Source organism: Marmota marmota, unplaced genomic scaffold (assembly GCF_001458135.2).
Source record: "Marmota marmota marmota unplaced genomic scaffold, marMar, whole genome shotgun sequence".
In the NCBI taxonomy this organism is placed as follows: Eukaryota; Metazoa; Chordata; class Mammalia; order Rodentia; family Sciuridae; genus Marmota; species Marmota marmota.
In genome coordinates this window covers 89,157,166-89,183,582 of record NW_026000026.1, presented here as the reverse complement: position 1 = coordinate 89,183,582, position 26,417 = coordinate 89,157,166, and the positions used below count along the sequence as shown (strand labels likewise).

Here is a 26,417-nt window from a genome sequence, read left to right as displayed (position 1 = left end):
GGATGTGTAACTGATGTGATTCTGCAATCTGTATTTGGGGTAAAAATGGGAGCTCATAACCCACTTGAATCAAAGTGTGAAATATGATATATCAAGAATTATGTAATGTTTTGAACAGCCAACAATAAAAAATTAAAAAAAAAGAAACTAAATAAAATTTTTATGCTTTTAAAGTATTGATTTCTGCCACACTGCATCAAATCTCCTCCTCTACTCTTGATACCTTGACCAGATTCCATAGCTTTAGGCTTGTCTTTGACTATTAAAATTTACTTCAAACCAGCTTAAAACCTCAATCTTATTTCTTATTCAAAGCATTCTCCCAGTGCCACCCCCAGCCAAATTAAGGATGTAGGATGAGGAGTGAGGCTTGATCTGCTTTTAACACACCACTTTAGCTCCTGCTCCCCTCTGTCTTCCATGCTGCAGTATCAAAGACAAAGAGAAGGTATGGAGAGAAAAAAAGTCAAGTGTCTCTGCTTAACTGGGAAAGGCCATGTCCTCCCTGAAAGTTGTCACTGCTTCTTTGGCTGTGATCACTGACATGCTCTATGACAACCCTCAGATGACATCTGTCTGATGGGTGCCGTGGTAGGGTCTTCCCCACCAGTACCTGACATAGGAGTCCTGGCCCCCCACTTTGCCTCATCCTCTCCTATAAATTTCTTCACCCTATGGGGCAATCCACTGTCAAGTGCTTCTGGAGAACCCTCTCCTTTTGTGTGTGAATGGGGGATGCCGAAAGCAAGTTCCCACCAAGCTCCCTTCTACAAAGTCTGCTCAGTCCACAAACACATCCTGGCCATAACACATGGTAAGGGTCTGGGCTGCTTCATAGCTTCCCCAATCTCTGCCATGCCATCTCTTCATTTCTTTTTATTTCTGGTCAGGTGGGCTCAGCAAGAGATCAATAAGGGTTGTTACAAAACCAGCTATCAAAGCCCAAGCAAATAGGAACAGATAAGCAGAATTTCATTCCTCCCATCTTACAGGCATCTCTGAATTTATGAACAATTCTTTTGGAACCCAACCACCACAAGCATTATACCTTTTAGGAAGGAAAGAGCTCTATGGACAGCAGCAGCCTCCTCCCTTTCCCAGACCTCTCCCCCTTAGGGTACAGTAGGGTTGGATAGTAGAATGGGTCCAGCTCTACCTTTGTAGGCTCTGAAGGGAGGAGGCAGACTTCAACCCTAAATAGGCTCCAGCAGCTCTCTTTTCTAGGTACTGGTATCACCACCCCCAATTCCACGGGCTTTGGAATAACAAGAGTTCTTTCTTGATCCTGTTACAGTCATTAAAAAATGTTTAGATGGAGGACCTGATACAATTCCATGTTTCTGCATTTTCTGACAGACCCTGGTGGAGTATGGAGCAAACGTCACCATGCAGAATCACGCTGGGGAAAAGCCCTCCCAGAGCGCTGAACGTCAGGGGCACACCCTGTGCTCCCGGTACCTGGTGGTGGTCGAGACCTGCATGTCACTAGCCTCACAGGTGGTAAAGTTAACCAAGCAGCTAAAGGAGTAAGTGGCCTCGAGATTCTGTGAGAACAAAGTTATGATTTGCCATTGTCATGAACAGATTTCAGGCCAAGGGCCATGGTGAGCTCCCTTCATTCCAGTGGTAGAGGGAATTTCCAGCATTCTCCTCTTCTTCTTTTCTTCCCCCATCCTAAGTGTTCACATCCAGTGTTCATGCTGAACATGCCATCTCTGCAGCAGCAAAATGATATTTAAACCACAAAGTGCAGAGCAAGCTCCCTAAAAAGGGAATTTGAGCCACAATAAAAAAGGAGAGAGAGCCTTCATGTTCACATCTCAGGGCCAGATTATGTAGCAGGACATTGAAGGCGCACATATGTATCATCTTCAACCTTCTGTACTTAATATTCTAGGAGATCATCAAGATCATGAGAGAGAGAAAAAAAGGTTAGGGATGGATATATACATATACATATATATATATATATAATATATATGTATATATATTATGTATAACATATATAAATATATACATATAATATATATGTATATATATTATATATAACATATAAAATATATATGTATAATATATATATATAATGTTATATATAGCATATATTATATATATATATATATATATATATATATATATANNTATATATATATATATATATATATATATAATTGAATACTGATTCCAATTTCCAGGAACTCTCCCTAATACCATAACTGTAATTTATTGGTGTGCTTTCCAAGGGCTGACCTCAGCCCTCTCCATGGCCTGAGATAGATAGATAGATAGATAGATAGATAGATAGATAAAATTACAGTAAGTGATTTGGTTACCATCACCAGCAAATTTACTATAAAAAATAATGAATCCTAGGAATAGAAAAGTGTTCACTCTGTGACTGAAGTCAGTTCTTTCCTTGATGTGATTATTAAATGGGTACACATTACATCTCTGGGTGTCAGGGAAGCATTGTCACGTGATATGCTTGAGGAAAGGGGGGCCAGATGAACATCTGTCAGGTGGCTCTCCAGCAAGCTGAAGGATGAAGGAGCTCAAAGCATACCAATAAATTACAGTTATGGTATTAGGGAGAGTTCCCTGGAAATTGGAATCAGTATTCAATTTATTTATATACACACACACACACACACACACATATATATACGTATATATGTACATATATATACATAAACTAGTGAAATCTATAGTATAGTGAATATATATAAAAAATATTAAAATATATGTGTATAGTGTGTGTGTGTGTGTGTGTGTGTGTGTGTCCCCTGGTTATAGCTCATTTAAATAAAAGGGCTAGGGCAGGGGAGAGGCCTTAATTGGTCTAAATCATGCAACAATATGGCAAAGCCTTGGACCTTCTTATCTTCTCTAAACCTGGGGAAAACTCCCTTATCTCTCTACTTTCACTCTCTTGCCTTAAAGGTACTAGTCTATATCCCTACCCCTGCCAGTACCCAAAATAATCTTTTTAATGAGTTGAGACTTTTCATAGAAAATAAAATGAAATTTAAGATAAAGATAAAGGGCTACTTCCAAGCATGCTCTGTCCAGTAAACAAAACTTCCCTGGACAGGTTAGCTAGGTAGGCTTAAAGGTCTCAATATAATTGAAGAAAAAATGTGCACAAAGTAATGAACAATTCAGTAAGTTATTTTCCACAGTGAACATACCTATGTCTTTATGTATCTATGTAGATACTCCTAAAAATAAGTTCTAAGGAAGGGAATTGTTAGAACAGAAAGCATACATCTCGAAAATGTGGATATATGTTGCCTAATGTTTTTCCAAAAATTCTCTGACAATATTCATTTCCTCCAGTGTATGGATATATCCATAATGAGGAACTTCAAAATGATACAACAGAATATTTTTCTAAAATGGAGAAAAGATTAGAAAACATTTTCCTCAGTCTTCATCTGGTGGAATCTGACAAGCTTTCATGAGCTATACATCTGTTTTATTGAACTGCTCCAATTTAGCAGCCTGGCTGCTCTCTCTGTTGGTGATCATGGGTTAAAACACACATACACACAAAGAGACAGCATCCCTCCAGTTGTCTCCAGTTAGGCCAGTGACAATGTGAGAGGTTATCTTGTTGACCCTAGTCTTTCACTTCCTGGGTACTCAGTGAAGTTGGCAACACTACAAATGAACAGAGAAATCCACTTGATAGAGTGCCCTCAGGCAGTGGGGCACCTGTAACAGAAAGTGGCAGATGCAGATACAAAATACTAGTCTTCTCAATGCAAAACTCTGAGGAGAGAGAATTGATATGTCTTCCTACTATGATACCTTCACCAGCTCTGTATAGTTAAATAAACAATTATTCTTTAGAACGACAACCTTCAGTTCTAGTGAAGTCCCAGTCAACAAGTCTAAATATTTTGGGTGGAATTCTGTCCCAACCAAAAATGTATGTTGGAGTCCAGACCCCTAGTACCTCAGAATGTGATGTTATTTATAGATAGACATGGTCTTCCCAGATGTAGTCAAGATAAAATGAGGTCATATGGGTAGGCCTTAATTCAAGATGACAGCTATCCTTATAAAAGTGGAAAATGTAGACACAGGGACATATATACAGGGAGAATATGAAGGCAGCAATCAGGGTGATGCATCTACAAACCAAGGAACACCAAAGTTCTTTTTAGCAAACTTCCCCAAAGTGAGAAAGAGGCATGGACCAGACTGTCACGGCCTCAGAAGGAACCTGTCTGGCCAATACCTTCATTGTGGACTTCTTAGGCCTCCCGAAATATGTGACAATAATTCCTGCTTAAGTTACCTGGTTTGTGGTACTTTGTTACAACAGCTCTAGCAAACTCATACAGTAGGATTTATTCTCATATATTTTCTATGATTTAAGCTGATTGGTCCTTTTTGAGGTCTTCTTTAGAATCTTTCTTCCCCATTCACAGCTGGGATTCCAGCCAGCAGTCAACCCAACTGCCCCCTAATAATTTTTTTGACTGTGTTATAATTCATTTAGGACACCTAATAAATCCTTCAAACAGAATATAATTTTTCTGCTAAGTGCAGTAGCACACACTTGTAATCCCAGCAGCTCAAGAGGCGGAGGCAGGAGGATCGCAAGTTCAAAGCCAGCCTCTGCAACTTAGCAAGGCCCTAAACAACTTAGTGAGACCCACCTCAAAATGAAAAATTAAAAGGGCTGGGAGTGTTGCTCAGTGGTTAAGTACCCTTGGTAACAAAAACAAACAAATAAAAAGAATATAATCTTTATTCATCCATTTTATCCAATTTCACTAAGCTCTAATGTATTTTTGGTTAATCCAAGGTAAATGAACTGTAGACTGGACCAAATCCAGCCTACCACCTATTTTCATAAGAAAAGTTTTATTAGCACACAGCCACACACATTTGTGTATGTAATGTGTAAGGATGTAGCATGCTACAAGGTAGAGTTGAATAGTGACAGAAGCTGTATTGCTCACAAGCCTTAAATGTTTACTCTTTGGCCCTTTAAGAAAGTTTGCTAGTTTCTTTTAGCAACTAAGATTTCAATAGGTGAGTCTGGCAGAATAAGTAAGATAAAATGAGATCACAGGCTTAAGAATGAAATATTAGGAATATAACTGATAGCATCTCAAAAAAAGAAAGAAAGTGTTGGGGTTTATGGAAAGGTATTGTCAGAATCTGACTCCACAGAACTAGATTTAGGCCGACACTGGCTGTTGTTTGCAGTGACCCCCTGCAAGGAGAACACTGGGCTTCTCCTGGTATCCAAGGCATGGTCATTACTTTAGCACTTGTAACTCATTTATTCCATTCTATGCCCTAGCTCATGAGATCTGCTATCATCTTTTATGCTAATTTTATTCATTTTCCATTGTTTATAACAAATTATCACAAAATTAGTGGTTTAAAATAATACAGATTTAACACTTGGTAGGTCAGAGGCCAGTAGGGTCTTGCCAGACTAAAATTAAGGTGTTGTGGCTGTGTTCTTTTTTAGAGGCTTTAGGATAAGTCCTGTCCTGCTTATCCAGGCCATTGGTAGAACTGGTAAAACCTTCCTATTTGAACATCAGCTGATAACACAACTTATTTCCCTTTTGTCACATAAGGTGACACAGTCACACCTTTCGGGGATTAGGACATGGATGGACATCTTTGGGGGTACCACTCTAGTATTACAGGGCTCTGCAAATACTGCTTATCTCTACAAAGCAAGACTCAGTTGATTTATTTGTTTCAACTTCTGTAATAACTTGTGTTTTCTAAATGAATTTTATACCCTGTATCCTGCATCTAATAAATATATATATTAGACAAACCTTCTGAATGCCCATACATAGTCAAATATGTTATCATTTTAATAGCTGACATTATTAGAAGTAATTTTAATTGATTTTCTTAGTCTTACAGATGAGCATTTAGGCTACAGTTTTTTCACTAATGTGCATAATAAGCATCCTTTTCTTAGGAAAATTTCTGAACTCTGAGGAAAAAGATTATGTACTTTTTAAAGGCTTTTTAATTTCGTGTATCTTATTTCAAATCACTGAAAAATCTTATGTATCCTAGTTTATAGCGAGAGCCGTGTTTTATTTGTCTTCTGCAGACAGACAATGGAGCGAGTCACACTGCAGAACCAACTCCAGCAACTTCTAGAAGCCCAGAAATCAGAGGGCAAGTCTCTCCCTCCCTCACCCAGGTAAGACCAGGCACACTGGTGTACGGAGTTCTTAAATATATTAAATGCCTGAACCTTCTTCTAGATTTCCTTTTAAAGTCTTTTAAGAAAATGACAACAGAAAACATTTTATTCTTATAAACAGGAACAAAAAAATAAGATGTCACAGTGAAATAATCAATGAACCTAGGGTCCAAAGACCTGAACTCAGATCCCGCTCTGTGATTTTGTTCTACAACAAATTCATCTACTCTGTCTCTTTCATTTCTTGACCTATGAAACAGGAATAAGGATATTTAGGTTAGTAAGGTTGTGGGAAATTGAATTAATTGGGAAAAATATGCAAAATTATGTGTAAACAGTAAAACAGGCAAATTTGGTAGCCTTAAGGTAAAAGGCATGCTGTACTTTAGCTACACTTGCAACTATGGAGTATTTGCAGATTGCTTTGAGAAGTCATTAAGTGATCATTCTTTAACTGCTTTCTCCTTTATGTGTAAATTCAAAATTAAATATGTCAAAATTTAAATTGCTGAGTCACTTTATTTAGCCCAGTAAGAAGTCATGTCGTATGTCCTACATTCACTTTTCAGCTCACCCTCCTCACCAGCTTCCAGAAAGCCCCAGTGGAAATCTTCAGACGCTGAAGATGAGTCTACAGCCAAAAGCAAACCAGGAGTCCAAGAAGGGATTCAGGTCCTTGGAAACCTGTCAGCATCCAGCCGAGCTAGGGCCAAAGCAAAAGACGAAGATTCTGATAAAATCCTGCGCCAGTTATTGGGAAAAGAAATCTCAGAGAACGTTTGTACCCAAGAAAAGCTGTCTTTGGAATTCCAGGATGCTCAGACGTCCTCTAGAAACTTGAAAAAGATCCCTCTAGAGAAGAGGGAACTCAAGTTAGCCAGGCTGAGGCAGCTGATGCAGAGGTCACTGAGTGAGTCTGACACAGACTCCAACAACTCTGAGGATCCCAAGAACACCCCTGTGCGAAAGGCTGACAGGCCCCGGCCGCAGCCCATTGTGGAGAGTGTGGAGAGTATAGACAGCACAGAAAGCTTACACCTGATGATAAAGAAGCACTCCTTGGCATCAGGACGCAGGTTTCCTTTTAGTACCAAGGCCTCTAAATCCCTAGAGGGCCATAGCCCATCTCCCACCTCAGAGAACAGCGAACCAGACTTGGAACCCCAGTGTCCAGTCTCGGGGAACACTCCTCCAAGCCAGCCCTCTGGAGAGCCCACTCAGTGCAGCCCTGACAGCACTGCGGCCCAGAAGGTCGCCATGAGTCCCAAGAGCGCCCTCAAGTCTCCCTCTTCCAAACGCCAGACATCTCAGAACTTGAAACTCAGAGTTACCTTTGAGGAGCCTGTGGTGCAGATGGAGCAAACTAACCTCGAACTGAATGGAGAAAAAGACAAAGATAAGGGCAGGACCCTCCAGCGGACCTCCACAAGTAGTGAATCAGGGGAACAACTGAAAAGGCCTTTTGGAACCTTTCGGTCCATCATGGAGACGCTGAGTGGCAACCAGAACAATAATAACAACTATCAGGCAGCCACCCAGCTGAAGACCTCTACGTTGCCCTTAACCTCACTTGGAAGGAAGATGACAGATGCCAAGGGAAACCCTGCGAGTTCTGCTAGCAAAGGAAAGAATAAGGCAGTGAGTGATCTTTGGAGAATATGATTTTTTTTTTTTGCCCTAAAATTGGTTCAGTTGTTCCTGACCCTACAGATTGCTGACCTGTACCACTCTGAGGGAATCCCCAGAAACACTCCTAAAGCCAAACTCATGTTTCTAATGAAACATATCATGTGAGAGTACCTATACCCCTTGCTCTGCCTTTAGAAAGAGAAAGAGAGAGAGGGAGGGAGAGACAGCCAGACAGCTAGGTAAATAAATCTCAAGAGATTATATTCTGGTCTCTTGATTTTCCTCAATGGCTTGACCTTTGGATGGTAGGGGTTCTAGTCTTGGAGGCATTTCTATAAGATGAAACCTCCAGTTGATGTAAAACCAGGTCCTTTGCTGGCACTGATTCTGCCTCAGGAAGAGCTTGTTCTTTCCCTGTGACTGGATAGTTTACTCTCAAGCCCAATTAAAAGGCACATAAATAGAAACTCTATTTATAAGACTTTCAACTACTCAACTTCCAAATGACCTTTGAAATGAATACACCATGGGGGCCTCCACACTGGCATTTTTAAAACACAGACCCCTAGTGTTGATTGGAGGCTGCAGGAGTCTGAAATGCTTGCCAGTACACAGGGGATGGCAGAGTGTGCCATAAACTACATCTGATAATTGCTTTTATTGGAAACCCATGCATGATAATTTGTGATTTGCATCCATTGAATCAGAGATTTCCAACGTCTTTTTAGACAATGTTTTCTGCATGCTCTGTGTTTCCCACACCATCAGAATACAGCAGAGCAACCAAAATGCACAACTCTCTGTGGAAAAAAATGACCCAGATCATCCACATTCTATCTAGATAAACCACCCAGCGGAGTGTCAGATCTTCATAACATATTTTTGACAATAATGGTAAAGTCCTAATCACACCAAAGTCTTAAGAACTGTCCCCATTCTTTCTATGCTACCAAATCAATCAATGGATTCAGCCAATCCATTGATTGAATAACAATTTTCATATTATATACCAATTTCTTTTTGTAAATTGCCCTTATTATAATGGATTTTAGCATGTGATTGTTCCATCTAGGCCCAGACACCATACCTCTTGGATTAAATATGTCAAAATTTAAATTGTTCAAATAAAACTTTTCCAAGTAACTTAATAGATTCTCTTAATCAGTAGAAAATGGAGAATCCTCTGTATAGTTTCCTTACTCTCTAAAGTGTTTCTCCAGCTATTGTCCTCTGCCCTGTCTCCAGCATGCTTTGTGTTACTGGGGCTGTGCATGTGCTGAGCTTGTTGCATGTTTTCAGATGATTTTAATTGCACCTCTTTAGGAGATGTACAGCAGCTGCATCCATCTTTCCTCTAACACGCTGATTGAAGAGCATCTGCGTAACTATGCACGGTACGTGGTGCCTGGAGATGCATTGTGCAGCATTGCCATGGCTTTGCTTTGAAGTGCATGAGCTTTGAAATTACGGACCTGTAGAACCTTTCAGCAGGTGATGACACCAAGGAAGAAGAAAGTTGCAACTCTGCCCCCAAAATAGAAGCAGGGGCAGATGGTAACTAGGACTTAGGTAGCTAGTATCTGTTGGAAGGGCTGTGTTCCAGCATCAGTCAGAAAATCTACTCATTTCACAAACTTGCTGTGTTTCTTAGTTGACTTTGGCTTCTGGTCTTTGTTTTAATGGAGTCAAGTACCAAGTAAGTATTGAAATTAAATTTCCTGTCGTGGATAGAAGGAGTCAGCCTCCAATCAGAATCAGAACTTTGAAACAGAGCTGGAGTTTTATTTCAGGGCTGACTATAGATGGAAAGCTCCTTTCATCACCATCCTACTAATCTTGGGAGAAGCAAGCTTTGCCAGGCTGAAACTTCTCTAGCTTAGCATTTTGAACCACAATCCCTATCCAGAATCCCACCAAAAAAACAATTTCCCAGAATTAGTAACCAATACAAAATGCATGGGCTCTGTGCATGAAAGAGAGAAGATCGGGTCCCCAGTGATTGGGGTACCTCCTTGGGCAGAGTCCTTCTGCAGCATGGTGTTCATCCCCATGCTGGGAGTATGCACAATTTCCTAACCAGGAGGAGAGCGGAGGAGCAAAAAGTGAGCAGCCCAAGGGGAGCTAATGAGCTCACTGTCTTTTGACTGGTTTATTTGAGTAAAGTTAATTCCCCAAACCCATTTTAAAAGGAGACTGTTGCTTTTAAATCATGTAAATAATTAAACCATGACATGCCATTAAGCACTCTTCCAAAATTCTCCGAAGAATGTGTGTAGTGTGTGTGTGTGTGTGTGTGTGTGTGTGTGTGTGTATGACAGAGACAGAGAGAGAGAGAGAGAGAGAAGGAGGAGGAGGAGGAGGAGGAGGAGAGGGAGATAGGAGAGAGAGAGAATTTATTATTCATCTGGATTTTAGTTCAGTATACTAAAGTGCAAGAAAGTAACTCTCTTTTTTTTTCCCATCTCTAAATCAGCTTTCATCTGCTCTAGGTCTGTACTCAGGCTAGAGGGAGATTAAATCTCAGTCGTGCGAGGGGGTGCCCTAAAGGTCTTATGAATTAGTAAACTGAAGTAAGAGCCTTGGAGATTCAGTGTTTGCTGGTCACCTGTGGTCTGCTTGGGTACCACTCACATGTGGCCTGAAGGCAGGTACCTGGACTGCTTCCAGCCATCCTAGGGCAGAGAATCTTGGCCAGGGCTGAGAGTCAAAGGCCTGCGGTAGAAAGGGAAGAGGAAGAAATACTCCCCTCCCAGACACCGGGAGTAACCCACTTATATTTCTTTCAATATAGTTTCCCCACGCTTATATCCTTCTCTGTCCCCATGTTGGGTTGAATGTGTCTTCTGCTGCCTGGGAAATTCTCTTTTGTCCTTAATCAGAAGTCACTGGCAACACCCCCAGGAAAGGAAGCACACTTGGCAAATTCCCTGGGAGCAGGAAGGAAAATGAATACCTCTCATTTCTTCCATGCTTCTACAGCACTGGGAACAAGACAATTAGTATCACAATACGTTCTCCTGCCAGAAATATTTCATCCTGTCTTTTTACAAGCAAAGGAACAAAGCTGAGCAATTTGCTATAATAGGATTACAAAAATCAGAGCACAAAATGAGGTTATGGGGCTACTCGAATATCTGACACTAGGTTAGTACTTTCCCACTCAGCTTAAGGAACCATCCCTCCAATGGCTCAGTTCTGCACACTCCAGATTCTCTGGCTTTATGTATTAGCAAAGTTTGATTTCAGCACTAACCACTTAGAAACCCAGAAGTAAAAATAATGTATTAAATAAGTATCCTGACCCCTTCTCCTCCCTAACCTATAAATTAACCTACAATTTATCATAGTTTTAATTTGTCATGTGTTTCCATAAAAATGAGACACTAGTGTTTTTCATATTGCAGAGAAAAATGTTTCACTGATTCACTTATAATCACACACAGGTGAAGAGAACTGGCCGGATTCATTCCTTAGATAAATCAAGGACAGGTCTCTCTATTTCAAATAAAGAGTCCTTGGAGAAATTAAGATTAGAGTAAAATGCTGGCATGAAAAATACCTGATTGACTCTAGTGCCTGCCTCGTTTCACCAGTGGGACCCAACTACAAGAAGAAAGGAGCCCATGTATTTATCAACAGCCTCAATTCTTGGCTCCAGAATTACTTGAAGACCAGATGGTTCCTCTCAGGTCACAGGAATTACCTAAAAGTCACTGTCCTGTCAGCAGAGGCCTGGGGAAGAGTGGGGCAATGGATCTCAATTCCAGAGATATATGAAATCTCATTTCAGTTCCTAAGAAATTTTTATTTTTCCTAGTAAAGGAAAAATTGGAGCAATAAATAGAACATTTTAAAGAATGTCAGCTCTGTAAGGGAGTTCTGTTTGCTATTTGTTTTTCTAAATTGGTCACAGTTTGATAGCAAAGAATCTAAATTTCTTTTCAATGCCCTTTAAAATTAGATTCAACCTTATTGCTTTCAACAGCTTTCCTAGTGTGTTTCAACTGCAGAGGATGAGTTGGTTTATAACAAGCAGATTTATCTTTACTTTTTCTTATGAAAGATAAGTTTGTTTTGCGTTATTACAACTCAAAGGGAATTTTTGCAATTACCGGTCTTAAAATGCCAATGAAACATTTTTTTCCCAGAGTTTAAGTCTGTCTGAGATCCCTAACGCTGAAGTGCATGTTGATTCCAGTTAGCAATAGGCAGAAGGTGGTAATCTCTGGCCACAGCCAGTGACACCTTCTCTGATCATGGTGGCTCAGCCTCCTGATGAAACCCTGATCCTAGCTCCAGCATTAGGGGAGACTCCTTAAAAAGACATTTAAGCAATAAACGCCATTAGTATGGATTGTACTGCCAAGGAATTAGTCACACTGGGAATTATATAGGCAGAGCCAAGAGCTAACATCAAATATTTTGCACAGATTAAAAGGTTCTTCAAAAGCCACTTCACTGTTAAGCCCATGATGATGTGACATCTGCTATGACAATGGTCATCTGCTGTGCCCCATAGAGGGTGCAGAAGGGGAACCTGCTTTGGAAATCACACTCATCCCACCAGGACATTCTTTCATCATGCTATTTCTGGTTTAATGACAATCAGAAAACCTAAGAAGAAACAACTCCTTTCTTCATTTCCACCCTCCCTTCCACACTCCCCAAAGTCCAGTTGTGAATTACATCATACCAAATTGGGGAGATATTCCATTCATGTCATATTCATACTACATGTCTGCCACCATTAGGGGCATCTTTGTACATTAAAAGAGCAGAGTCTGTCTACAAACTCCTTTAAGTCAAAGAAGTGGTTGGTTGGTGGAGACTTAAGAAAACCAAATAGAGACTCTAGCTGGACACCTCCTAGTGCCTTTGCCAAGCATCACTGCCCCAGCCAGTCATTAGGCTTTTCCTTGCTACACTGAGATCAGAGCACAGAGGTAGAAACTTTCCTGGATGCCACATCCCTGGTTTACCTGGCCATTCATTTCAACAGCATCTTTAGCACTGAGCCACACATTTTGCGATACCAGAATGAGGCATGATTTCTGAACTCTCAAGAGAGAATTAAAGTAGGATACAATTAAAGCATGGTAAGCTGTGTTAAAGGGAGAAGAGCAGTAAGAATACTACTGAAAGCAGTGCTCCTTGATGGCTCCATTGTACCTCCCTGGCTTCTCCCAGGGTCTAGCTTGGTGCCTGGCACATGGGAGGGACTTCATAAATATTTGCAGAGAAGCAGAGGTAGGGAAAGAAAAAGGAGGCAGGGAAAGGAAAAGAGAAATGAGAGGAAAAATACTGAAGTCTATCTCATAGAAGAAAGCATTGTCTGTATTAACCCTTTGGGGTCACAAGTTGTTCTTCCTACAGTGAGTTTTAGTTCGAGCATTTCAAGTACAAGTTTTCAAACTTTAAACCAGAACCCCATTTTTTTAGTAGGTGGAATGTACAGTGGTGCTCTCAGTAAAGCTTTAAGGAAGATAGCAAAAATCCCATTCTCTGTTATCATCAGTGGAGATGTGTTGCATGCTGTGGACCATTTCACACTGATCCTGTTGGCGTGTGTCTGTTCTCCAGGGGCTGTGGAAATATGGAATCTGTGCCTAGATGAGTCAGCATATTCGATTACTTGCAAAACTGATATTTAAATGTAAGCCTTTTCTCCTTTCCAATTTTGGTCACTCAGTATGTGATTTCATATCCAAAAATGAAATCAAGGAGCAGCAAATTATCTGAATGATTTGTGCCAGAATTACCCAAACACTTTTTGTTCCTTTGAATACTGGTGATTCAGGACTACATAATTGAAGGGTTTGGGGAGAACTGAATTATTATTATATTATTCATATAAATGTCTCAGGATAGCATTTTACTTGGTCTAGATTCAACTCTAATCATGCTGGGTTTTGTTCTGCAAAAAGAGTATTCTTTGGGGGGTTTTGAATACAGCACCTCATTTTAAAGCAGAAGTGTTTCCATCAAAGTCTAAATAAACTTTATTATCTTTAGACTACAACCTAAGCCTTCTTTTAAAAACCTTTTAATTTTATTTTTTGTCAAGATGATGTAGATATAATAATACATATAATAATAATAATAGCATTATAATAAAAATTTACTGTTCCTTGTGCTCAACTCACCCCATTCTCTATTTCTACCCCTCTGAATTAACCACTTTCCCTTCAGATATTTTCTCTAGTATTATTTTCTAAAACATCCTTATGAATTTTTAATTTCAGATGTTATCCCTATTATAAACTGGCATCCTACCATAGAAAGTAAAAATAATGACAGCACTTAAAATATTCTAGAGAAGAGCTGGGAATATATCTCAACAGCAGAGTGCTTGCTTAGTTAGCATGAGGCCGTGGGTTCAATCTCTAGCACTGCAAAAATAAGACAAAAGTAAACTATCCTAGAGAATATTCCAGATGCTTTACATACATATACTGATTTAATCTTCACAGTGACCCTATGTGGCAGGTACTATTATTATCCAAATTTTACATATTAGAAACAGGCACAGATGATTACGTATCTTGCCTGATACGTAACAATGATTATAAATCGTTGGAACCGGGGTTTGAATTTAATCAGCCTGGCTCCAAAGTCCATATTCTTACCAATGAACCAAATTTGTCTTAGCATCCAACTCTCCTCACCTCCCCACACATTCACTTCCTCTCTTCCGCCATTAGTAAAGTTACATATTGGGGTTAAATCAGTATTCAGCATTTACTATGATTATGGCTACATAAATATTAATCACAAAAGATGCATGTTATATACTATGTTACATATTCTTTCTCATATAATTTTATGTTTTCCCTAGAAATAATTTTGATCCCTTATTTTACAATTCATTTTTTAATTGATTTTATTATTTTTTTAAATACATGACAACAGTAGAATGCATTACAATCCTTATTACACATATAGAGCACAATTTTTCGTATCTCTGTATATAAAGTATGTTCACATCAATTTATACCATTATACATGTACATTTTTTTGCATTACAATTCTTTTTTTTAACGAAAGAGAATTTTTTAATATTTATTTTTAATTTTCGGTGGACACAACATCTTTTTATTTTGTATTTTGTATGTGGTGCTGAGGATTGAACCCAGCACTGTGCGCATGCCACGCGAGCGTGCTACCGCTTGAGCCACATCCCCAGCCCGTACAATTCTTAATACACATATATTTCTAAACACTTTGCTTGAGACAAAAGCCGTCTTTCATTTCTTTCAAAAAACTCTGGTGTCTCTCACTGTGTCTGTTTGTGGATCCCTCCTCTGGGTTCCTGCCTGAGTCTGCAGCTGCATTCTGGCACTGCCACAACTCTGTCATCCTGGATCCTCCCAACTGTGTCATCTAGGAATTTGCTTCTACTTCTCTCCTGTGTAGACTCTATTTGCTGCATCTGACTTTTCCTCTTTTTGAGGGGAGAGGTTATTCTTGTGGTCTAGTAAATACACTTTCCCATCTTAAGAAGATGAATAAATGCTAAATTTCTTGAGAACTTACATATTTGAATATATCTCGATTTACTAGATTAGGCATATTTGGTTGGGTATAGAATATTATATAATTGTATATTATTTTCTCTCAGATTCTTGAACACATTATTTCATTTTCTTTTGCTTCCAATGTGCCTATGGAGAACTTCCATTCCTCTCTGATCACTAATCTCTTGGAGGTTTTTATGGTTTTCTCTTTATCCTCACTATTTTGATTTCTTCTTGCTTTGCTGTGATATGCATCTGCTTTCATTCCTGGGCCATGGGCACACAACAGGTATTTTCCAATCTGGAACCCTATGTGCTTCAACTCTGCAAAATGTCTTCTATAATTTCTTTGAAAATTTTCTCTTCTCCATTTGCTCTGTTCTTTCTTTCTGGAAATCCTAGTATTCTAAAATGTGGGATATACCAGATTGATCCTCACATTTTCTAATCTATCTTTATCCATACTTTGGCTTTTTCTAGTTCTAATTTCTAGGACATTTACTGGAATTTCCCTTCCAATTTTTTTTTAACTTCTGCAGTGATAGTGTTAATTTCCAATAACATTTTATTGGTTTTATCTTGGTTCCTTTTTTATAGCATTATATATACAAATCTTACTTAAATTTTTATAAACAAATACAAGTGTGTATTCTGTCTTCTTTTTTTACAATAGAGGTAGCTTACCATATACAGTTTTGCTTTTTACTTTTTTTCAGGTAAAATGTTGGAGGTCTTTATGTATTAGAGAGAGAGCTTGCCATTCTTTCACATAATTACTAGCATCTTCAGCAGCATCTTTTGTTTCTAATTGCTGCATCTTGAAGTGCAAATCAGTTTGTGGGTTCCCCAATGATAGGCCCAGGTTTCTGCTTTTTCTTTTCTGTTAATTCCAAATATCTATTCACCTCATTTCTGAAATATAGATATTTTGTCTCTTATCTTTTTTCTCTCATTTCCCTTATTCATATAGGCTTATGCCTTTTTAAATTTTACTTACTTAAATTTAAGTGTTAGTTTGCAAGAAAGGTAATAAATGTGTGCATTTAATCTATCATGCTTAATTAGAAGTCCCTAGAGCATCTTTTGAAAAATTAAGTTTTTATTTTGACTTTTTTCCTTTTCCTTACTTGCACACTGATAATTCTCTGAAGTTTTATTCAGAGGAATAAATAGAAATAAGAATTATAACTTTCCGATGATGATGATCAAATGCTTATAGAACATTATGAATAAGCTAAGTGGCATATTAGTCTGTTTTGCATTACTATTACAAAATATCTGAAGCTTAGTAACTTTATAAAGAAAACAGGCTTATTTTGGCTCATGTTTCTGGACATCTGATTTTGATGGGTCACAAATCTAGTGATGACTTTCTTGCTGGTAGAGTGCCAGGGTGGTGCAGGGCATCACATGGTGGAAATTAGGGAACACAGATATAAATATCCTCTGGTTTTCCTCTTCTTATAAAACCGTCAGCACTGAATCATGGGGGCTCCACCCTAATATCCTTATCTAATCTTAATGACCTCCCCAAATCCCCATTTCTAAGTATCAGAGTTGAATTATTTCCACCCTCTTGATAACTCACAACTGGGATTAAAGTTCAACACATGAACCTGCATACCATATCCAAGCCATAGTAGTAAGCAAGCAAGATTTTGAGGTCAGAAAACCACAATTGGGGCTCTGTGCATCCAAGCATGTTCTCATGTCAGGGAGAACCATTACCAGAAACAGTTTGGTCTTCTCTTATGCAGCAACGCCCAGGAATTTAGTGGTGTGTAGGCTTTCCCACCATAAGGAGGTAGGTTCTCTCTGAAAGCTTTTTAACTCAAATAAAAAATGAATGAACTTATTCAGAGGATAATTCATTTAAAAATCAAGGCTATTCCATGCCTTGAGTTTGTTTTTGTTTTTTAGTTGTAGGTGGACACCACCATACCTTTATTTTATTTATTTATTTTTATGTGGTGCTGAGAATCGAACCCAGTGCCTCATACAAGTGCTCTACCACTGAGCCACAACCCCAGCCTGTACTTGGGGGAGGTATCATGTACTTGGGAGGTATCATGTATAGAGGGGAAAACAGCCTTATCACTCCCTATTTGCCTTATTTTCTCATAGATTTACCTACTTATGGTTTTTCAACATGCTAATTAGTAATCACTTACCCAAATAAAAAGCATTTTTCCTTAAACTAACTGGAAAATAAAATGTGTCACCAGAGATCTTGTTTTAATCAAGTATGAAAATCTCTTGCCTCCATTCAGCCATCAGTACTATTCTACCTCGCTTGATCTGATAAAATCCTCTTGACTGTAGGATGCCTGGATTCCAATCAGTGTGACTGAGAAATTACTCTGGAGCCAAATGCAAATGTGCTCAGCAAGTATGTGTTGTGATATGACTCTTGCTTTTATTGTTGAAAGAGTGGTATACATGAAAAGAAAATAATTTGCCTTTTGGAATGAAGTGTTCTTCAATTGTGGTTTGTGTATGGATAATTTTAATTTTTGGTGAACTGTTCAGTGGCATTGTCTTGTAACTGGACCATAGTTTTATCTAATTTTGGCCTGTGGTTTCTTTTCTATTTAGACATAATGACATCAATAGAACAGTGAAGAAATCTTACAGCATAAAGCACATTGCTGAGCCAGAGTCAAAAGAACTCTTTTTGTAAAGCCCTTTTCTATTCTCTCTCACTGATGCCCTTTGGACACCATTGGAAATTACTGGACTATCCTCTGTGGAAACAGAACCACAAGAACAATGCCTCACCAGCCGAAGAACAGAATATCAGGATGCCTTAAATTTATATTAGACTATGTCATATACATTTTTGGGTGATATCTGTATATATATATATCTTGTTTTTCACAAGATGCTGTTTAAAAGCATGACTGTTTTTAACGTATGTATGTTTTTAACGTTGGATTGGCACCCCGTGCACAGGACATTCACCAAGCCACTGACACTGTCTTGGATTTCAACAGTTGCATGAGTATTCGCTAATGTTGGTTGAACTTCCCTTCTCCCTTAACATGGGCAGTATTGGCTCTGTTCCTCAATGAGACCAGGTCAGTGGTATTGTTTTCTGTCACGAGTGTTTTTTCTGTCATTTCTACTTTTTGTATAAAGGAAAGAAAAAAAAACAATGTTAACAGCCACCTATAAGCTTGGGGCACCAACTTTCTAATAAATCTGTGATGTTCTGATTTCTAAGGGACTTTGAACGTATTTTGATTTGCTGATATTTGATTTCAAGAACAAACTGCTCGGTTTAACTGTTTTCCCATAGGGGTCAAATAAAACATTCTATATTTCATTAAATACTAAAGGATCCGACAAGTAAAGTAAAGTAAGCCAATCCTTCTGCTTTCCCAGATCTTGGCACTGACATGGGAAAATACAAATGACAACCAAGGATTTAGTCCCTTCTTGGGTCACTTTTTTCTTTTGCTTCCAACACATTATAAGCCTTGTCTAATCCCTTTAGGAGACAGTGTGGAGCCCCAGTTCATAAGAGGCTTATTGTTGATGCAGCTCTTTCAATCCATGTAAGCAGTAAGTTCCAAAAGGTTTCATCTTATCATGTAAAAATATATTTCTGTTGAAACTTCAAGAGTCTTATTTTCAAAGCATTGGCATGGCCTATAAGAGGTCTGACAAGTTTTAGTTTGAAAGTAGAATGTGTTCTTACCAGTAGGAGGGAGCACAGTGTTCTAGCAATGTTAGGTAGTCTCATGTGGACCATTTTGCAACCCGGTATGCAGATCAGACTGAATCCAGAGGCAATCTTCCCTGTGTGGATCAGCCTGGGGTTGATGAGATGCAGTGAGGTATGAAAGAAGGTTTTAATATTTGAGTGCCTTTGATGTACCAAACACTATTATGTGGTGATGCCACTACTTGCATTTTATAGATTTTAAAATTAAACTTAAGCAAGTTTAAGTCCTGTGTCCGATGTAACACTTCTAGTAAATAGCATAGCTAGGCTTTGGTACAATTTTGCTCATGAGCCCACTTCATTATCCTGTCCGTTCTACACTATGCTACACTAGTGCATTGACTAATACACAGGGGCATGAATTCTGGAGTTGGCTCTACTTCCAGAGGACTCTTCAGTCTTGGACTGGGGACAGGGCCTCCTCAAGAAACCTGGAAAAGGGCAAGATTGGCCTACATGCACATCTAGGAGGTAGTTTCCTTCCAACTTAGAGAGCAACATGTCAATGGATTTTAGCCAGCTGGCTCTGTCCTTGTTTGGGCCCTGTAAATTCCTGCTATTAGAGCCTGGTGCCATGTGTACTTCTGCGTTTCTCACAGTCTTGTTCTCAAATAAGAGACCATATCTCAGATTTTGGTCCTTTGGCTTCATCTACCCTCTTTGATTGATCCTCATATTTCATGGTTCTCTCCTGTTGCTCGAGATTCTAATAAGAGAATATGTGGCAAGCCCATAGCATTTCCTGTGGTTTTTGCTTGGTTCAGAGGTGACATGAGTCACATAATGGTGACTTTTAGGACTGGGCCCAGATGGGACCTGCAAAGATAAGGGACTCAAATAGTGCTCACTCTGTCCCCAGGAGGTCCCAGTTTGGTTCTGAAACTGTGTTCTTAGAAGTGAAAGATGAAGGGATCTGGGCACTCTACAGAGATTGTCTAAGCAAGACAGATGGATCCATTAAACATTGCAAAGAAAATTCTAAGAGTTTAAAAGACATTACCTGACAATTCAACTGTTTGATGCCAATAACATATTAGACCCCACAGTATTTTTTTAATATTTATTTTTTAGTTGTAGCTGGACACGATATCTTTATTTATTTAGTTTTATGTGGTGCTGAGGATTGAACCCAGGGCCTTACACATGCTAGGCAAGCACTCTACTGCTGAGCCACAATCCCAGCCCTAGACCCTACAGTATTAAGTAAAGAAGAGCAAAGAATAAAATAGGTAAAATATAAAAGTTGAACAGATTCAAATTGGCCAGACTGCAATACAGGGCTTTCTATGTATAATGATGTTGCTAAGACACTAAAAATGCTGGCCATTAAATTACACGTGTACAGTATCTTTACTGTCCAGGTTCCTTATGAAATGGATAAATTGTGGTTACTTGAAATTGATAGAGATGAGGATTTTCTTACCACAAACTTAGTCTTCTGTGGCATTTTAAAAATGAAAACACAAACTTATTTTTCTATAGGAATTGAAACACATTTACATGTTAAAGAAAAAGAGTGGGATTCCTTTTAGTAAGTAGAGCTTTGTGGCTCCTGCCCAACTCCCTCACATTGGGCTAATAAAATGAGTAAAGCTCTATCTGCGTGCCTAATTACATGCAGCAGAGTGGGAAACTCAGTTCCAGTGTTAAAAAAAAAATCACAACATCTGTCAGCATCTTTTAAAGATTGGCTTCTTTAATGTCTCTAAAGAGATTTGTATTTCCAAAGTTCAACACATCAAATTAAGAATGTTTCTTAGAAAAGATAACAAGACACCAAACCATCACCACTTTGAACAGATTGAATTTCCATTATTTATTCTCATTAAACATTAGTATCAAGATTTTGATCCTAACAAAGTTCTGGATGTGCATCATGGGTTGGGACTAGGGATGCGACTCTCAAAGGATATCTTCAAGTAAGATTTTGAGGAAATTTTCTCCAAAGTGGATAATCAGAAACAACATGATGATACAGGATAAAGAAAATAACTATAAAAATACTCAATTTCTGTGATACAAAAAAAATATTTAATTTCCTCGATACACAATGGGTTTAGGTGTTTTCTTCCATGCCCAATGTATTCTTGAGACTGAGATCAGTTGATAAAGCTAAGGAAGAATAAGAAATTTATTTCAAGAGTTGGTACCATTTCCACCCCTCCCCCATAAAAATGGAGTTCACCCTCTCTGTCTACTGCTCATAACACTCATTTTTGATGGGCCAAACTTTATGTCCTGTGTTACCTTTATTTCCCTTTTTTCTTTACTGCATAGTTTTACATGACTTTTCCAGCACTTGATTCCCATGTCCTAGTGGGATGAGAAGTTCATTGATCTCAACAGCATCTCAACATCACTTCTCATAGATGGTGGTTAGTAAATACCTGCTAATGATTTTTTCAACCCATGTATCTGTTTTTCTTTTCATTTCTTCCTCAGTTTTCTTTTTCCCCTTTCTCTCCTTTTCTTCCCTTGTGTCTTTCTCCCACTTCCATTCTCTTCCTATGTTCTCCCCTCCCTTACATTCTTCCCTCCCTTCTTTTATTTCCCTCACTCTTCTCTACCCTCTGTTCATAAAATCTCAAAACCTCACATACAGGATCTTCCTTGAAAGAATACTGGCAAAGGAATTACAGGAAGTAGAATCATGCCAGACCCAGGTATTTTACAAAAACAAAGTGAGTCGCCACTCCCTCCTGGCCGTGCATGTAAGTAGAAGAAGCATCTTTCTGTATGCTGATGAATTCAGCAAATGGTGATTGAGCCCATACCAGGCACTTTGCTGGGTACTCCTCTTGATTATCAACATGCCCAGATGTCCTGGAAACTAGGAATGGCCTTGTGACCCAATCTGGGGTCAATAAAAGATAAGTAAAATTCCTAGAGGGGGTTCAAGAAATATTGTACAGTAAGAAGTTTACCTGACACTAATATTTTGTGCCTTGTACATCACTCTTCTTTCTCTCTGGTGTAGAACACAGACTGTTTAGTCTTGAGGATAAAAATCTCATGCCAAGAAGTAGAAAATAGGAAGGAATCTGTTTCTTGAGCACCTGTACAAGCTCTGAACTGTACCCTATATTATTTGTTGAGTAAAAATAAACTCTCTTAATGGATTAAATCACTGATATCTGACTTGGCATAGGACTAGCCAAATATAAAACCTAGTGTTCATACTCAGTTGACAGAGTGTACATGCATGTCATTGAAATAAAGCAGCATTGCACGTCACTGTATTCTATTTACTGCCAAGTCTGGGGGACATTTGGTTGTGCTCTATGATTAAAATATGTTTTGCTGGTTAGATGAACAGTGCATACAAAATCCTATACAACCATGTGAAACCACCTTCTGAAACAAAAGATATGTTCCCCAAGTGCTGACAGTACTGAAAGCCCAAAGCCCTCATGTGTTAACCTTCTCTAAGAATCACCCTTGGCTGAAGAGAACACACCCTTGCCCAAGAGCATACCCCTTCCTCAGGCAACCTGTATGCAATGACTGGTCAGTATGGAAATACACAGGTCCAGCCCTTCACCCAACTCTGGGCAACTCCAAAGAGCCATCTCAACTTAAGAACTAATCATGGGTTTGGCCCAGCTTCTTCCTCTGCCTAATCCCATTTCCTTACCTTTTTCCTCTTTTCCTTTCATAAATGTTGATCCCAAGAGCCACTGCAATATAATTCCTGCACACTAATCTGGATGTCATAATCTATTTACCAGGAAATTCCATCTGTGACAGAATTTTAGCATGATCAAGTATTGAAGAAGTCCCAGAGTAGGACAGAAACTTGTTTAGTTGTGTTTGGTGCTTAAAGTGATGTGTGTATCAGAGGACTCTTCTTTAAAAAACACCTCACACATCCCTCAAAGTGGTTTATCTCTTAATATTTTGAGGACATACTGTAATCGATTTCAGATCATTATATCTATGTGGAATTTAGACCATTCTCCCATTAGGAAGGTCCAGGGTCAAGCCAAAATATGTGTATTAGGGAAGAACTATTTAGACAAATTTCAAAGAAATGCAGTTAAAGTTATATTCTATTTGAGTATAATTTCATTTGTTTGGTAACAATGTTAAATTGAAAATATAGTAGCCTGTGTCATAAGTATTAAAATGTGCCATTCCCAGGATCCTTCCATACACTCTGGGCCCAGATGTAATCCATCGACTTCATTTTGTTGCTGATGGGTGAACTATACCCCATGTCTTTGCAGAAATATCATCTCTGCTCTATGGCATTTATCAAAAATCAAATTAGGAAATAGCCATATAGGAAAAAAGTTTCCATTTTTTTTTATAAAACTGTTATTGAAACCATCAGATGTTTAAAAAGTCAATGGTTCTATAAGGGGCCATAAAATAAATTCCTCTTAGAGTTAGTGCTAGGGGAAAATATGCCTCTAGATAAACTGGCATGTTTCTTTTTATTAGCTAATAAGAACCTTATATAACTTATATTTTCCTTTTTGACTTGCCTGCCAGGAAAAGGTCAAAAGTAAAGTTTGCATTTAATCTCAGTAGCAATCCTTAGCCTAGGTATCTCTAAAGTACCTATTTCTCCCACTCCATGCCTTTCCTTTGTTCTTATTTTTTTAATCATTTTAATGGTTAAAACATATGTGTCTTCTATTATAAGCCACCCTAGCCTTTCTGAAAACAAGTCACCTGAAATAAATACATATGTTTTCATTATTTTTTCTCCATTACCCCCTACCCACCCAATCTTGCTCATTCAATTTAATTTAATTGATTGTTCAAACCAACACTCCATGTGCAGGCAAAGCTGGTTCAAAGCTTAAGACAATTGTTACCTCCAAAATGTTCATTGTTACTAAAGATGGGAGAATTCACATGCACAAACATGGAAAGATAAGGAATCCTATGGGCCTCAGCATCTCAGAGGGCAATGTTGATGAAAGAATCGCTCTAGATTTGGCTGAGATCAAGTAGTTGCCTTGTAAAGCTGGTATTTAACAAGAGACAGACAAATATATTCAGGTACAGTGGTTGGCTACCCATGTCCTCATGTACTGTAATTAAGCATCAAAATGAGGATTGCAAAATGAGGATCAAAACATATCACATACAACACATCCACAGCCAAATGGCCTTACCAGTAGCTTGTCAAACTCAGAGAAACTTGGAAAATGTTCATTCAGTTCTTTCCTGAAGCAGGCAATATTTCTGAACCCACAGAAAGCAGAGTTTTAGAAATTCTGTGTTATTTTGCTTGTCTTCTTGCTGTAACTTGAATCTAGGACCTGAGTTCTAGACCCTGTGAGGCTTCCTCTGACCACTTCTTTGCTCAGCACAATGCATTCCTCTTGTGGCCACTGTGAATTGCCATACTCAGGGCTCTCCTCAGGAGGCCCTGCTATGGGAACACAGTCTGCTCATGCACTCAGCCCAGGGCTACTCCCTCCCTGGTTTTCTTAGCCAGTGCCCGAGCACAGCAGAGGTATTAGAACCAGGGCATATCTTCCCATCATGGGAATCTGGCCTGGCACTCCCCTTGACCTGGTCAAAACTTTCTCCAAAATGTGCTGCAGTCTGAGGTTCTTCCTGCCCAATCCTCCTTCCTAACTCACAGTATCAGATGCACATCACTGCCTGAGGGCTCTACCTACTCCTACTCCTCCCCTCTTTACTCTTCTCGGGCATGTCCCCCCAATAAATCCCTTGCACATCTATTTTGGTTTTATGGCTGCTTCTCAGATGACCTATCCCAACACACTCCGTGACCCTCCCTTGCTTGGTAGGGAGACGGTAGTGCTTAGGATTCTGCAGCTGGGGTGCTAAGGACACAGTCCATCTTCCTCACTGCAGAGATTAACTCAGAGCTACTATGTGAGTTCCCTGTAACATACGGTAAGAGTCTTTATTTCTTTCCCCAACTTGAGTTATATTACAAAAAGTCATATTCTGTTCCCTTATGGTCTATAAATTCCAGGCTCAAGGACCAGATCCTGGCTTAGTGGGATGAAGAAAGGAGCTGGAGGTGGGGGAGGTGGTATTTGTGGAGGAAAGCTGACTCCACAACACAGAAAATATGTTATCTGAATTCAAGGTATAGAAAGCTCATAAGAAGTGAAAGAGAGCTGCCCCTTTAGTGCACGTGTTCTCTCTCTCTCTCTCTCTCTCTCTCTCTCTCTATATATATATATATATATATATATATATATATAGAGAGAGAGAGAGAGAGNATTTGTCCTTTACTCAAAAAATTTTGCTATTCACAGATGAACATTATTATTCTCCATATTTATATGAAATTAGTATAAAGAGCATGTAAGCAAATTGCTAAAGTCATTTTCTCCTATTGGTACCATTTATTTATATTTATCTATTTTGAGAGATATACTTTTAAATATAATCATACTTAAAATTTTAATAATCTTGTTACAGGCAGTAAATAGCAGGTTCAGGGAGTAAATAATGAAGTTAGATTGAGGGGTTTTTGTCATTACATTATTAATGGTGATTACCTTTTTTGGCCCACATACTGGATTGTTGCAGCAGTTCCTAAAATCTGTGAAAACTTCAGGAAGAAGGGAACCATTCTATTTGTGGCTTGTCTGATAAGGTCCCTGGAATTCTACTGCAAACTGCCATGTTTATCTGGATCTGCGCACACATCTGTGAGAAAAAATCCTGTGATGTCACACTCCCAACAATTGCCAGATTGTGATAAGTTTCCAGCAGAATGCAATCCATGGTTAATCTTAGAAAGATAAGAAAAGGACAGAAAGCCCTTCTTTCTGCTTGTATGTGCTTCAGCATTCCAACTAAGTGCCCAGCTATTGTTCTTTCCCTGACAAGCAAGAAAAATCACACCTCTGACTTTAGGACCAGTTTCTGGAATTTATTTTGGCCCAGTGTACCCTTAAAAGTAGTCACTGTATTTGAATATCCTTCAGCCTCCTTCCAGGCACATCTGAAGGGCTGAGCTGCCTCCCTGGGCTTCTTTTGTTTTCCAGATGCACCACAGACCAGACCATGCACAGGCAAAATGCTCAACAACAGGGTTTCTTGATTGGCTACCCAATTAAGTAAATCTCCTCGCCTGGAGAAAACGAAGTTAAAATAACATTGAGGTCTGTCCCCCAGCCCACAGAAGAGAAGAAAATTAAAAACCGGGGCTGAAAATTTCCTCTGTTGTGCAATGAGTATTGCAGAATGGCTGTAAGATGAAGTTTCAAGTAAGTATTAACACTTTCCTAAACATTAAGCATTCCCCCACAATCTTCTACACGTGGCAGGTTTGGCTGATGTTAGTTTCAGGGAGATTACACTGTTAGAAACCATAGCCATGAAAAGATTCTACCAACTCTACTTGTTT

At 39.0% G+C, this 26,417-nt stretch overlaps 1 protein-coding gene across 2 annotated transcripts in view; it reads left to right on the top strand.

Moving 5' to 3' along the window:
• LOC107143175 (synuclein alpha interacting protein) overlaps positions 1–20,835 on the top strand; it is a 160,788-nt gene extending 139,953 nt beyond the window's left edge. Inside the window, exons 8-12 of one of the 2 annotated variants that reach the window (XM_015486774.2) lie at positions 1,357–1,526; positions 6,101–6,193; positions 6,766–7,834; positions 9,149–9,219; positions 17,935–20,835. In XM_015486774.2, the coding sequence (XP_015342260.1) occupies positions 1,357–1,526; positions 6,101–6,193; positions 6,766–7,834; positions 9,149–9,219; positions 17,935–18,019 (1,488 nt within the window). In that variant the 3' untranslated portion in view covers positions 18,020–20,835. The remainder of the gene's footprint in view (positions 1–1,356; positions 1,527–6,100; positions 6,194–6,765; positions 7,835–9,148; positions 9,220–17,934) is intronic. The other variant, XM_048811848.1, reaches the window with a different exon arrangement.
• The last annotated feature ends 5,582 nt before the right edge of the window (positions 20,836–26,417 follow it).